We start from the raw sequence: 14,673 nt of genomic DNA, 5'->3' as shown, positions 1-14,673 counted from the left end.
ATGAGTCCGTATGGGATTCCGTTGAGAATGATTGTGTTAAACCCACAACACCTAAGTTCGAATGGGACAAGGCAGCTCTAGCTTTGGCTAATGCAAACGGTAAGGCTATTAATGCTATATTCTATGGTGTGTCTACTGATGAATTGCACAGGATATTGCATATGGATACAGCCAAGAAAGCTTGGACGATCCTTGAGACTACCTATGAGGGTACCAAGAAAGTTAAAGACACAAAACTGCAGATGCTTACCACTAAATTTGAAGAGCTCAAAATGGGTGACAATGAATCCTTTGATTCATTCTATGGGAAGCTCAATAAAATTGTGATTGCTAAGCTCAATCTTGGTGAGAAGATTAAGGATGCTAAGGTGGTAAGAAAAATTTTGAGGTCCTTACCGGATAGATTTCGAGCAAAAGTCATAGCTATAGAAGAGAGTAAAGACTTGGGTGAGATTAAAATCCAAGAGCTCATTGGATCTCTTCAAACATATGAGCTGTGACTGCTTTCTCATAAGTCGAGCAAATCTCTTGCTCTCAAAACCATCACCAAGAGAATGGACTCCTCCTCCAAAGAAGATGATGTGGAGAAGGAGGTAGCATTCCTTACAAAGAACTTCCGAAAATTTTTGAAGATGAAGAACAGTGAGAAACCATTCAGCAAAGGGAAGTTTTCATCCTCCAAAGGTGATAGGAAGGAGTTTAGGAAGAAAGATGGAAATGATTCTCAATCCCCTCAAGGCATCGTGTGTTACGAATGCAATGGCCATGGACATCTCAAGAAGGAATGTCCTAACTATTTGAGAGGGAAGGGTAAAATGTTTGCCATTACCCTTAGTGATTCTAATAGCTCAGATTCAGTCTTTGAAGGATAATGTGACAGTGAAGGAAATTATAGGGCTTTTATGGCTATTGCCTCAGTTAACTCAAAAGATGATTTGAGCAATTTGATTAATGAACTTGGTAATATTTCAGACGATGAGGAAATTGAAAAATCCGAAGATGAAGACGTATGCCAAAATGAAGGGGAGAACGACCTTCAAGAAGCCTATGATTCTCTGCTGGAAGATTGTGGCAAAAACACCAAAGTTCCTAATCTTGCTGTGAAAAAGATGAAAAAGGTTGAAGAAGAACACAAGTGTATACTTATGCAACTTAAGGAATCAAAGTGTGAAGGAGAAAGGCCCAAGGGAGAGTTGGTTGAAGCTTACTCTAAGATCAAGTTTCTTGAACTTGAAATTATTCAAGCAAATGTCAAGGTTGAGCGCATCTCCACCAAGAAACTTGACAATGTATTGTCTTCTCAAAAATCTTTTTATGATAAGATTGGTTTGGGCTATACCGGAGAAAGAAGTTCGAGTAGCAAACCCAAGAAGGAAGTGAAGTTTGTTTCAGCCAAGAATGTTGAGAAACTTAAAGAAGTGAAGCCTGAGATTGAGACCCTTACTGTAGTAAAGAGAATCTTTGACGCAAAGCCAAAGGAAAAAGGGAAGTCATTACCCAAAAATTAAAGGGGGCCTCAAGTAAAGCACTTGTGTCATCATTGCAGCGCACAAGGACACACCAGGCTGAATTGTTTCAAGCTTCATGCACTAAAAAGGGCTGATTTTATGCATGGTCAAAAGAGTTCAAGGAGAAGACCAAAAGGAGCATAAGCTAAGGGAGATAGTGAAGGACATCTCATTGGAGATGTTATGGAGATGTTGAAAAACATATCACTGTGCCTTGCTAGCTTCACTCTGAGGTTTGAAAGTTATGTTGGTCGTACCCCCCCATCTAAGGCTCTCACCCAAAATACTCGTAAAGAGTGGGTGAAGAAGGGTACTTATGCATGATCACCCTCTATGCCCTTGCATTAATACTTCCGATGTTTAGGGTCATATGTTCATGTATCATGACCTACATTGCTTCCGATTCTTAGCATGTTTCTTTTACAAGTTTTGTTTTGTACTTGTTTTTTGTTGATCTTACTTTACTTATTCTGTTTTTGAGTGTGTTTAAAAATTCAAAAACTCATAAAAATTGAAAAATCTTCAAAAAGTTTGATCGCTTGTGTTGTGTATATCACATGTGAGTTTGGCCTAGTACTTTTGTACTAATGGCGTAGTGCATTTACAAGCTTAGCTTGTTATGTATGCACATATATCTGTGTGGGAGAAATCTTGAAAATTATGTGTGATTGTTGTAAATAGATCTTCAAGCTTGTCATGAATGATTGGTCAATAATCTTGATGGTCTTGATACTTGCATAGACTTGTGCCTATATCTCTTCCTACCTTTACTTTTATGTTTTTGCAATAGAACTCACTTAAAGTAAATCTCAAAATGAAAAAAAGATTATAAGTTGCAAAAGCCTGTCACACATATTAGTATTTGACTAGGAAAAAGGGAAAGCGACTTTTGTATTAAAATGTATGGTGCTCAAAAAGCCAAAGGCAAACTCTCAATGTTGAAATATCAAAAATTTTAAGCATTGATCTCAAAAATGAGATGTATTGTTCAAAAAGATCAAATGTTATGATTTATGCAGAAGCCAAATGAAAAACTTCTAAGTTTTGTAATCATTCTCTTGTGGGAGGTCATATATGTTCGTTTTTATAATTGAGATAGACCACTTGATTTAGTATCAGTTGTGTATGACTTGATTGAATTGATCATTGAAGCTTCCCTTTGGTCTAAGAACTATTCTACATTTGATACTCACCCACAATACATAAGACTTTGGTTCAATTAATGCGTATTTTATTTGTGTGATTGTACATGTTCAAATGTGATGTGTATGCTCAAGTGCTTGTCAATCAAACCCAAAAATATTTTTGAGTGTTTTATATGTTTTTGAAAGTGATTTTATACTTTCGTGCTTTTAGTTTTTGTTCAAAATGCTTTTTGTGTTTGTCTTCAAAAATTGGTTCAAAGGCAATTTCGTGAGAAGCTTGTGACTTAGAGCTTCCTTCGAAAACAGGTTAAGGGAAATAAAAATGTTTTCAAACTTATACAGAGAGTCTCGCGACTATTTCGTGACCAAGCTCTTCCCGCGAAATATTTTTTAAGCAAAAATTGAAAAATTTTCAATTCATACAGAGGCTATCGCGGCTGTCTCGTGACTGTCACGCGACTAAAAGCTTCTCATGAAAGTTTTGTGCTTCAATGGTGCTTTTTGCAACTAATCTTGCGTCTGCCTAACCCACGAAAAACGTATATTTTCAGTTTTATAAGGCAGATGTGACTGGTTTTCAAAAACTCTCTATTTCCCTCACCTTGCCTCTCTCGAACCCCTTTTAACCAAAATCTCTATTTCACTCAAAAACCCACCATTCTCAAGCTTGTTTTCTGCATTTTCAACTTTAAGGTATGTTTTCTAAAATATTTTACTCATCTTTGGCTTAGATTATGCGGAAATTAAGTTAGGGTTCTAAAAATTGGGATTTTTTCGAAAATGGGTTGGGGTTCATGATTTTGTGATTTTTAAATTTTTTTTTTTTTTTTAATCTTTGATTGGGCTTAGTCTCATTTCACTTGTGTGTATTTGTGTTGGCCTTGTGTGGCGTTCTATACATGTATTAAGGCATTTTCACTTATGTTCATGCATTGCTCATTGGTGTAGTTCATTGTTGCATATTACGTGTTTGACAGAATGTCCATGTGACATTTTTGTGTTGTGTTGGATTCAAATGAGTTCCAATGCTTGGGTTTACTCTTGATTGAACATACTTGACATGGTTTGGTCAATGGGTGTGTGTTTTACACACTTTGCCCAATTTGTGCCTCATTGCCATGCCATGCCATGCATCACCTAGGCACACCTCATGCATCAACCTGCTGCACACACATGCATAGCAGATGCACCAGTACATACACACATGCACAGTTGCTAATTTCCTGCATTTTGATCATAGTTACATTGTTTAGCATTGATAGCATGCTGTTTTAAGTTTGTTATGTTCCGTTTTAAGTTTTTTTACTTCTGTTTTGGACAAACATGAAGCTAATCATGTTTGTGTTATGTTTTTGTGTTATTGCACTTAGTTTTCTCTTGCTTGGTAATTATGTGTGCAGATGTCTCCATTTAAGACTTTAGCAGTGAAAGGGGGTAGCAACAAAGGAAAGGAGCCTGTGATTGATGTTGATAACCTCACACCAACGCCAAAGAGGACTCGATCATCGATAGGAATTTTTGATCCGAACTATTTTAGATCCTATGCTACATCTCAAAACTTTGAGAACTACTTTATGGAAGCTCCATTGTTGGTTGAAAGGGCTGTTGATTAGTCATCTCTCCTTGACGCCAAGATTCCAAAATGGTTTGCCACCAAGGATTGGAACTTTCTCCTCTCCAATCTTGATGACGCATATGAGAACTTGGTGAAAGAGTTCTATGCTAATGCCATTGTTGACAGAGAGGAACTAAAATGTTGGGTTAGAGGAAAGAGTTTCTCAGTAACACCGGTTTATCTAGTAGAGATCCTACACATTAACCGGCCAATACTCCCTACACCATCGGTATATGATGAGTTGAATCCAGATAAGGAGGTTCTTAGGGAAGCTTTGGGAGACAATTTGGAGTTCACATCAAATGGAAAATCAGTAAGTGTGGCCTCTCTATTTCCCAAATTGAGGCTGCTCACGATGATCATGTTTAGTAACCTCTATCCTTTGTCAAGCACCGGGTACATGAATCTCGGTCGAGTATTATTCTTGCATGATCTAATCACTGACGAGGAGATTGATGTGTGTTCTCATATTTTTCACATCTTGGCAAAAATGGTTGAACGGATTGCTTCAAGGCCTACTTCCCTCGGAAGATGAGCATCCATATCCTCGACCAAGTCCTATTAACATCTGCACACTCCATGCTAGTATGAGTCACACCAAAAAGAGTATCAAGCAAGAAAGTCATATTGCTCCGGGAATTTCAAACTCTACCTCCCATGCCTATGATGAACAGCTAGACAACATCATGACTGCACTTCAAGAGATTAATACCAAAATATCCAGACTAGCTACCATCATGCATTCCTAGCACATTCGCTTCGACACAAAATTCACATCTTTCCAAACTTAAATGGATCAAATTCAATGGAAGCTAGAAGAACATGGAGACTAGCTATTCCATGACAAAAAGGGGGAGATGGTGTCATTGATAGGGGGAGTGTAGTGATAGCGGGAGGAGAAGCTAGAAGCTGCTATTTGATTAGCTGCATTTTGTTTATAGTTGTTTTTACTGCTTTTATTTAAAGCTTTAGTACTCTGTTTTTAATTTCAGTTTATATTTAGTATTTGTGTTTATCCCAATGCTTTTGTAGCATTTTTTTTTTGTACGTTTAGATGTTGATTATATATCTTAAGTACCTCACACTTGTACCATAGTAGGATCTTGTATCCTAGATGCATATACTTCATGTATTTTGCATTGGTTGTGTGTTGGACATGCAATTGATCCTTATGATTGATCTTAATTGCATTGTGTGTTCGAATGAGCATTTACTAGCTAAATGTTCATTGTAGTCATTCCTTAATGACGGTTCTTGTTTGATCAAGATATGCTTATATGTTATATAGTATTTACAAACTTGATCGCACTTTACTTGCTCATGTTCGTACCATGTATTCAACTTGTCATAAGCTTAATGAAAGTTTTATTTGTGTGCGAGTGTTTCAAGTTACAGGTATATACATGCAAGTGCTTCACAGCTTCTAGATTAGGTGTGAGTGAGTTTTGCCACTGTTCCCAAACTCACGTTTAAGTCTAGAGTCTGTTTTAGTGGTTTTGTCACGGAATAGCCAAAGGGGGTGATTATAAAGTTGTAATTTACAACTATGTGTTTCATTGGCTTTTATTCCGTGCCAAATTTGATTGTAATTATGTTTAATCTTCTATACACTGTATTTAATGTGGGATTTCATTGTAAGGGTTGTGAGAGAGAGAGTGTGTGTGTGAAGACTCAAGCAAATTGAAGACTGAAGAGTTTTCGCAAGTAGCTCGTGACTAAGCATCCTGCGAAATGATGCACGTGCCCTGCACATGACTAGAATGCGAAGAGTCAGGACAGGATGTAGACAGTTGTGTTTCGCGAGTAGCTCGCGGGTAAGGCCTTCCTGCGAGACACCTGCGAAACACTCTGTTTTGCCAGATTGTCATTTTTGATACATACTATCTGTGCTCACGCTATATACCCACATTACCCACAGATGTTAAGGAGTGTTTCAGAGAGAAAACCCTAGCCACAAACCTTAAGAGTTAGAGATTGTTATACCCACAATCCTCTACACAATTGCTTGTAATTTTTCCTCAACTCCTACATCTCCATTTCCATACTATTGAGAGGTTGATAGCCCAAACACTTACCACACCCTTTCAGAGTGTCAAGTGAGGTTTTGGTGCTGCTGGGAAGTATTGGAAAAAGCCAGGCTTTGGCGGATGCAGTTGGGTGTATTGCGGGATTCGGAGAGCTAGACAAGACACGGTTCCGAGAAGTCTTGTTAGAGTAGGAGCTTGGAGGGCTTAGGTACATCGGGTAGATTAGGCTTAAAGGGTCTCTTGCTAACCCATGTACCCCATCTAATTGTCTAGTGGATCGATTATCGCTTGGAAGGCGGCGGAGAGGTTTTTCGCCAAGTTCTTCGATTTCCTCTTCGATAACACATCGGCGTGTTATCTTGTGTTTGCATTCTTCTTCTCTACTCTTTTACCTTTCATTTTATTGCTGTGTTATAATGATTATGGGTTAGAGTAGCTTGTTTGTTTATCCGCTCGCATTTACTCTATTCCGCACTTAGTATTAAGTTAGAGTAAAATCTATCGAGCTGTAACTTTAATTTGGGGGTCTAAATAACTCTTGTGTTTTTAACACATTTTTGAGCTTTCATGAATAAAATCTTTAACTCTCCAACATTCCAACAAATAATCTATATAAATCTCATAGTTTTCAAGATATAATGCACTGTATATAATTATTTATTTATTTATTTTTTATCATCACAATCTAAATCTTCATAACAAAACTTTAAAAACTCAATCAATTCATCCATGCCTTGGACTTTGACATTAGGCCATCTTTGCAAACTCCGTGATCCATCACTCCATATATGGATGTTATCTTTTCTTCTGAAGGTGCTTGTTACCTGGTTTATCAAGAGTGGCAAACTGCACACTCATGAACAACTAGCTTGGCTATTGGTTAAATTCCTAGAAGATTTACATTTCTGTCGACTTTTTCCATGCATTAGACATTTGTTTCAATTTAATCAACCCATCACTTTCCATATCAAAACAAATGTCATGAAATCTAGTCGCTAACACCACCTTACTATCCTTTTGGTTGTTATGGATCAAGAATATCCCAAACTTCATCCAAAACAAGTAAATACCTTTTGCATTTCAACTCCTTAGATATTCTCTAGGAAATTTCATCAAGGTTAATGATGCATTCCATATTCATTTTTAGCTGATCTATAATTACACACTGCAACTTTTCTAAATTCCATTCCTTTGACACATGGATGGACCCATATGACAATATCAAACATTTTAGCAACATTTTCGTTGTTATTTAAGTTTTGCATTACTGTTGTTTTCTTGATTATTGCCATTTCCCAAAGTCCAATTCTTCTAACATTACTATCTCTTAAGAGTTCCAATATTTCTTCATCAAAATAGTGGAGTGATGGCTTATCTTTTGTTTTGAGTGTGCATAGTTCTCACACACTAGCGATTTCTCAACCACTACTCCTATATCAAAATTTCCCTCTAACCAGAGGCTTTGTGGTTCATTAAACTTCCCTACAATTCCTTTGTTAAGTTTTACATGTGAAAAATAATGAAACCGCCTCAATTTTCCCTTTTTACTTTGTTCTTTCTTTACTACACCAAAATAAATTTATTACATCAAGTGCTAATTCCCAAAAAAAAAAAAAAATAGTATAGTAGTATTAGGCACAATATTATATCACTACAAAAAATTTGGCCTATGGTGACGAAATCTAGTAAGGAAAACAAATTTTGTCACCAAATAGCAACATTCAGTGAGAAAATAAAATATTCATCACCAAATTTTTTTTAAAAAAAAACATAAAAATGGTAACGAAATCATGTTTTCATCATTGAAAATATTACAATTGGTGACAACTTCCTTTTGTTACTATAGGTCATGGAAAACGCTAGCACCAATGAAATTTTTAGGGGCAGATGTCTATGGTGACAAAATATTTTGCCAGGCCAAGTGGGATCTAGGGTGACGAAAATTTTCGTCACCAAATATTAACAATAGGTGATAAAACACTAATTTCGTCACCCAATATAAAATATTTATTATCATTTGTGATGAAATGCTTTTTCGTCACCTATAAATCCCAAAAAAGTAAAATGGCAACCCAAAATGTTGAGCGCAAAAGGCAAAATTTGACACGGCTAAACATTTAAAATAAACATATATAGTGACGAAATCTAATTTCGTTACCATAGATTGCTACTAGGAGCACGTATAGTTACGAAACCTATTTTCATTACCTAAAGCAATATATGAGAGATATATAGTGACAGTAACGCCCCAACCCATTTTTTTTTTATTAAAAAAAATCATATTTTTAGACCCACGTGATCCTCACCACATAATCACAAATATTGTTCTCCCCCTCTCTTGGCTAGTCACACAATCACACCCCTCTCTTTCTCTTCTCTTTTCTTTCCTTCATACAAGCACAAACACGCTCACACACACACACACACACATATATATATATGGCATAATTGAAGTGACGTTCAAATATATATTGGTCACTGAGTATTTACATAATGTTAACCAGTCAATAAACAATAGTCTTATTTAATAAATAATCATATTAAAAAAATGAACGTAAAAATGTTAGATAAATATGGTATATAGATATAAGATTTAAAAAAAAAAAAAAAAAACTATGTACAGAAAAATTCTTCAGCAATCAAATATAAGATGTATATATATAATATGAGATAGTATGATACAAACTACAAAGAGTTCCCTCAAAAAAAAAAAAAAAAAATGCTACAAAGAGCGTGCATGATCCCCTTAACAGAGCACGCTATCTACCTAAAAGTGCACCTCTTAAAAAGAAGCGCACCCATTAGTTATTCCTAACTCTATTTGTGGCCACCAAATCCCTATGCCTAAATCTAAGGAAAAAAAAAAAATTCACTTTGCTGCTAGTAAGGCTATAACAAAATAAAAACCAATTTAAGGCACCATTAAACCTCAAAAAGAAAAAAAGAAAAAAAAGAAAAAGTCACTTAAACCAAAAGATCTTGCTTCAATTTAGGGCAACTCCACTCTTTTTCAAGATTCTTTGTTTGTTGTTGTTGAACAATTGAAGATGATGATGATTGGTAATCCGGTGAGTGGCGAGGGAACTCTGAGAGCATTTGAACTACTTCTCTCATTGTTGGGCGTTCAACACTTTTTTCTTGGATACATAGCATTGCAATGAAGAACAAGTGCATTGCCTCATCTTTGGGCACCATTGTTAGCCTAGGATCAACAATGCACACAACCTCTTCTTTGCGACAATTGGTTACCCTTCTGGCCCATTGTACTATATCCACACCTTCCCCAAAATCACCAACCGGACGACGGCCCGTGAGAAGCTCGAGGAGAACAACTCCAAAACTATAAACATCACTCTTCTCGTCAACTCTCAATGTGTATGCATACTCTGCATTATACGATACAGACCATATACATTTCAAGTACATACAAAATAAACATACAAGACAAAGAATATCACAATATATATCATAATTGTGAATGGTAATAAATAAAAAAGATTAGGTTAAGACAAAAAGAGATTCAACTTGTTCAAAGAGAAGCAAAAGAGACCAAAAGGACCAAAAGGACCAAAACCACTTTGCTTACTCAAAAATCTAAAAAAATAATATGTTTATTATATATGTGTGTAAATATGTGTGTGTGGGCTAGGCGTGTAAACATAAACGTGCATGATGTCGGTTAGCTTTCACGCCACTCAACGCCCTGTTACGTTAAACATCACTGTCAGAAACTCAACACAGCAGCCGCTGCCACTACTCTCAAATTGTTGTTGTTGTTGGGGTGTGTGTTTTTGAATGTGTGTGTATGTGTTTTTGTGTCAGAGATTGATATGTCCGAATTCAGATATCGACACAGAAAACTATGTGGGCCTCCACAATCCTCTCTTGTTTGTACAGTCTAAAAGTAAAAGGGGCTGAGTGTGTTGTTGAAAATTGTGGTTTCCGAAAAAATTCTATGAATCTTCCTTGATTGTCTCCCTTTGTAGCTTAAAACTCGGGTTGTTTAAGTTTTTGACCTGTTACTTTAGCCTAGATCACAAAGCTAGAGTCTAGATTGGCTTTATCACCATTCACCATTGGTTTTCTAAAGATTCAAGAAGACCGTTGGATGTAGGGGATCATTTGATACTGGGAATGTCATACAAAACATCATTAGAGTTAGAAACTATTAACTATAAACTCTTTGTAGGTTGTGTACCTAGATGTTATTATTACTCCTATAAGATTTTGTTTTGCTTAGCAGCAATTTTGATCTCATGCAAGACATAATGCTATTTCCAAGTTTTGTGGCTATAAGTCAAGTATGTTATAAAATTTATTCTTAAGTAAGGAAACCAAAATACTATGACTATGTTTAAAATGAGAAAGTATTTTATGCGTTAAATATGTACTTTTTCTTACTGTATATGATTATGGAACTTTTGTTTTACAAAAAGAAAAATGAATATATTCGATGCATAAGATAAATAAGATAAGTATTGGTCTAAATGAGGTAACAAGAGAAATAACTCTTTTTTCTTTTTAATTTAAATTAAAAAAAAAAAAAAAACGAAAATTGAGGCAAAGTTTAGTTAAATGAAAACTTTAGATCACACTAAGCTCTACACAGAATGCCATGATTACATCGACATTATTGTCCACAATCATGATGACTGGTGAGGCCCAAACAAAGGTGGGGGGGAAAGGAAAAGGAAAACATGTACAAAAATAGTTTTTTAATAGAACTCTGCCTATGTGCACATTCCAGGGATACCCTAGTACTATGTTCTCGCTCTAACATCAGGAAATTTATAAGCAAGTGAGAGTACTAGTAATCTACAATCTACAGTCTTCAACAATAGATGGCTGTGAATGACCATACAAGGACAACCCAATGGCAGTGACTAATAACATGGCCATTTAACTAACTTAACTAGCAAAGAAACTACCAACCAAAACTCTATAGTACTACAATACTACACAAAAACAGAACATGTTTTATCAAAGTAGAGGGCACATACCAGGAGCAATGTAGCCATAAGACCCAGCAATTGTTGACATGCATTCTGATACACCACCGTCAATCAAGAACTTGGCTAGCCCGAAATCAGCAACATGTGCTTCAAAATTGGAATCCAACAAGATGTTGTTGGATTTCACATCTCGGTGAAGAATCAATGGTGAACAATCATGGTGAAGGTAGCATAGGCCTTTAGCTGATTCAATAGCAATTTTGTACCTCAAATTCCAACTCAAGAATGCGCCCTTTTTCCCGTGCAGTGCTTCGCCAAGGCTACCATTTCTCATGTACTCATAAACGAGGAGATTGGTCTCCTTATTAGAACAGAATGCTAGCAGTCTCACAATGTTTCGATGCCTAATGTTGCCCAATGTTTGAATTTCAGCTCGAAAGCCACGGTCATGGCTATTTGTGCCAAATCGAAGAAGCTTTTTGACTGCAATTTCAACCCCATTTGGCATTTTTCCATGGTAAACAACCCCAGCTCCACCTCTTCCAATAACATTGCCATCTTTCACACATTCAAGGATGTCAAAGACCTTGAACTCAAGCTTTTGGAAAGCGGTCATTTTCCATGAATCTGGGCCATTTCTTTTGAATGACTTGGCCTTGATTATGGCAGCAACAGCAAACATTAGAGAACAAATCAAAAGGCCAAGCGCAAAGACTAGCTTGAAATATGCAGAGGATTTTCTGGGTGTGGTTGTGATTGTGGTGAAATTGCAAGGATTGTTAAGCAGAGGACCACAAAGTTGAGGATTACCCGCAAAAGTTGAGGCGTTAAAGAAAGCAAATTGGCCAGATTCAGGTAGCTTACCGGAGAAATCATTGAAGGAGAAATCGGCATTCGTGAGGCTTTTCATGGTTCCAATGAATCTTGGAATTGTTTGGTTCAAGTGGTTTCTGGATAAGTTCAAGTAATTGAGTATGGGCATGTTGGAAATTCCTGGTGGGATTGAGGCAGAGAGGTTATTCTGGCTCATGTCCAGGTATGTCAAATGGTAACAGTTTCCAATTTCGGGTGGGATTGGACCGGAGAGTGAATTTTGACTCAAATCAAGTTTTACTACTTGAGTGAGTTCTCCTATAGAAGGTGGGATTGGACCAGAGAATTGGTTGCCACTGAGGGAAAGGATTTGGATGGAAGAGAAATTTGAAAATGAAAAAGGTAAAGGACCAGATAGGAGATTGTTTGATAAATCAAGTTGGCCTAACTTGATCGGTTTTGAAGAAGTATTGGCATTCTCTGACAATGTTCCTGACAGGTAATTGTTTTGCAACTCTACTAAGTTTAGTTGAGGCAGGTATAGGAAGCCATTTGGGATGCTACCATTCAAGTAATTGTGTGCCAACCTAACTCTAATAAGACTTGAACATGTTCCAAATCCTTGAGGAATAGGACCAAAGAGGAAGTTTTGCAAGAGAATTAGTATTGTAAGTTGATTTGACAAACACAGGTTCCAAGGGATTGTACCAGTAAGCTTATTTGTGGACAAATCCAGCTCTTGAAGCTTTCCATTTTGGCCAAGATTCTCAGGAATCACACCAGTGAAGTTGTTCCTCCACAAGCAAAGAGTTTCCAAATTGGGAAAGTCGGCAATGTAGTCCGGTATAGAGCCGTGTAAGTTGTTCATGAAGAGGTTCAAGAGCTTGAGCTTTTTGAGATTGATGAACTCAGATGGGATTTCACCAGTGAGTGCATTGTTGGAAAGATCAAGGTTCACCAGGTTTGTCAAGTTGCCTAATTGCTTTGGAATTGAACCCAAAAGCAGATTGCCATACAAGTAGAGAGTGTCAAGAGCCTTCAAGTTCCCCAAATCACTTGGAATTGGTCCATCTAATTCACAATTAGAAATATCCATGTGAACTAGATTTACCAACTTTCCAAACTCCACAGGAATGCCACCTTCAAAAACATTGTAATAGCCCAAGTAAATCTCTCTCAAGTTAGTGAGATTGCCCAACTGACCAGGGATTTTTCCATGAAGATCATTTCCAGCTAGAGAAAGATACTCCAAGCTGACTAGATTTCCATAGCTTCCTGGGATTTTACCATGGAAATAATTGCCACCAAGATCCAAGTATCTGAGCTTCTTCAAGCTCAAAATACCAAGTGGAAGAAAGGCATTGAAGTTGTTGTTATAGGCATCAAACACTTCCAAGTTGGCGATGCTCAAGTAGTTCCAATGCAAGTCACCACTGAAATGGTTGTTTGAGATGTTTAGCCATTGAAGATTGCTCAAATTTGCAATCTCAATGATACCTGTGAAGTTATTTCCAGCAAGAGAGAGGTTGGTAAGCCTGTCAAGTTTGGAAATTTGAGGTGACACAGAACCATACAGATTCAAATCTGTTAAGTCCACTGAGACAACACGTCCTCTTGAGCATTGAATTCCAGCCCAAGAACAAACTGAGCTAGGACTTGAAGAATTCCAAGTACTTAGAATGGAGTCAGAGAATTCAAAACCCTTTCTAAGTTTGACTAAGACATGGAAATCACTAACTAATGAAGAAGCAGAAGAAGAAGAAGAGATACTAAGAAGAGAGAAAAGTGTCAAAACAATGAAAGGGACCATGTTTGTTTTCTCAGAATATGTTCAAGAAAATTGAGTTTGGAAGTATTTGAAGCAAAGAGGAGAGGTTTTAAGCACTTGGGCAATAATGGATTTTATTGAAAAGGAAGGGAAAGTGAGAGGAATCTGAGAAGCTTCAAGTGAGCATGGGCTTAAGGAATCAAACATCTTCACAGAAAGAGTCTTCAAATACAAGGAAGAAGCTAAGCCTCTCCTTTTCTTTCTTCTCTTTTCTTTTCCTTTACCTTTCTTTGAGAGAAGAAGATTGAAATTCTGCTAGAAATGGTATGTGCTTGTTATCTGTATTTCTCTTTGTTAAGCTTCTTTAGGCAAAGCTAAAGAAAAAGAAAGGGAGAGAAGGTTTGTTGAAAATTTCTTTTGAAATAAAAAAAGAATAAAATAAAAAAGCCGTTGGATAACAGAAATTTAAAGTTTAGATTAGAGGGAGAAAAAGTAAAGCTTGATGCTGTCTTTCTTTATTCATATGACAAAAATGCCCTTTAGCTTTAATAAAAGGATGCTCTTTATTGCTTTGAATGAGAGAGGTAATGAAATTGCACCTTTCAATCATTCAAAATGGCTCAGTTGTCCTGGTGCTTTGGTGGAATGACTATCATACAATCCTTATTTTCCAATCAATAAATGATGCAGAATTGAGAAAGAGAAATAAAAGCAATCAATGTTGCCACTATTATAATGCAGTTATGTTTATTGCTCTAGAATGTGACTCAAATCTCAAATTTTATATTGGATATTGGTTCTCTTGTTGAAAATTTATGTGGTGGAAGCCTTTTTTTTGCTAAATG

The 14,673-nt window shown here is 36.6% G+C and overlaps 1 protein-coding gene across 1 annotated transcript; it reads right to left on the bottom strand.

The window, feature by feature from the left end:
• Positions 1–8,929: 8,929 nt before the first annotated feature.
• On the bottom strand, positions 8,930–14,212 carry LOC112009585 (leucine-rich repeat receptor-like serine/threonine-protein kinase BAM3). The gene is made up of 2 exons (XM_024041921.2): positions 11,296–14,212; positions 8,930–9,681 (listed from the first exon to the last, which is right to left on the bottom strand). The coding sequence occupies exons 1-2, from the start codon at positions 13,868–13,870 to the stop codon at positions 9,260–9,262; spliced, it is 2,997 nt and encodes a 998-aa protein (XP_023897689.2). The 5' UTR covers positions 13,871–14,212; the 3' UTR covers positions 8,930–9,259.
• Positions 14,213–14,673: the final 461 nt, after the last annotated feature.

This window comes from Quercus suber, unplaced genomic scaffold (genome assembly GCF_002906115.3).
Source record: "Quercus suber isolate HL8 unplaced genomic scaffold, Cork oak 2.0 scaffold_58, whole genome shotgun sequence".
In the NCBI taxonomy this organism is placed as follows: domain Eukaryota; kingdom Viridiplantae; phylum Streptophyta; class Magnoliopsida; order Fagales; family Fagaceae; genus Quercus; species Quercus suber.
This window is presented reverse-complemented; position numbering and strand designations above follow the sequence as displayed.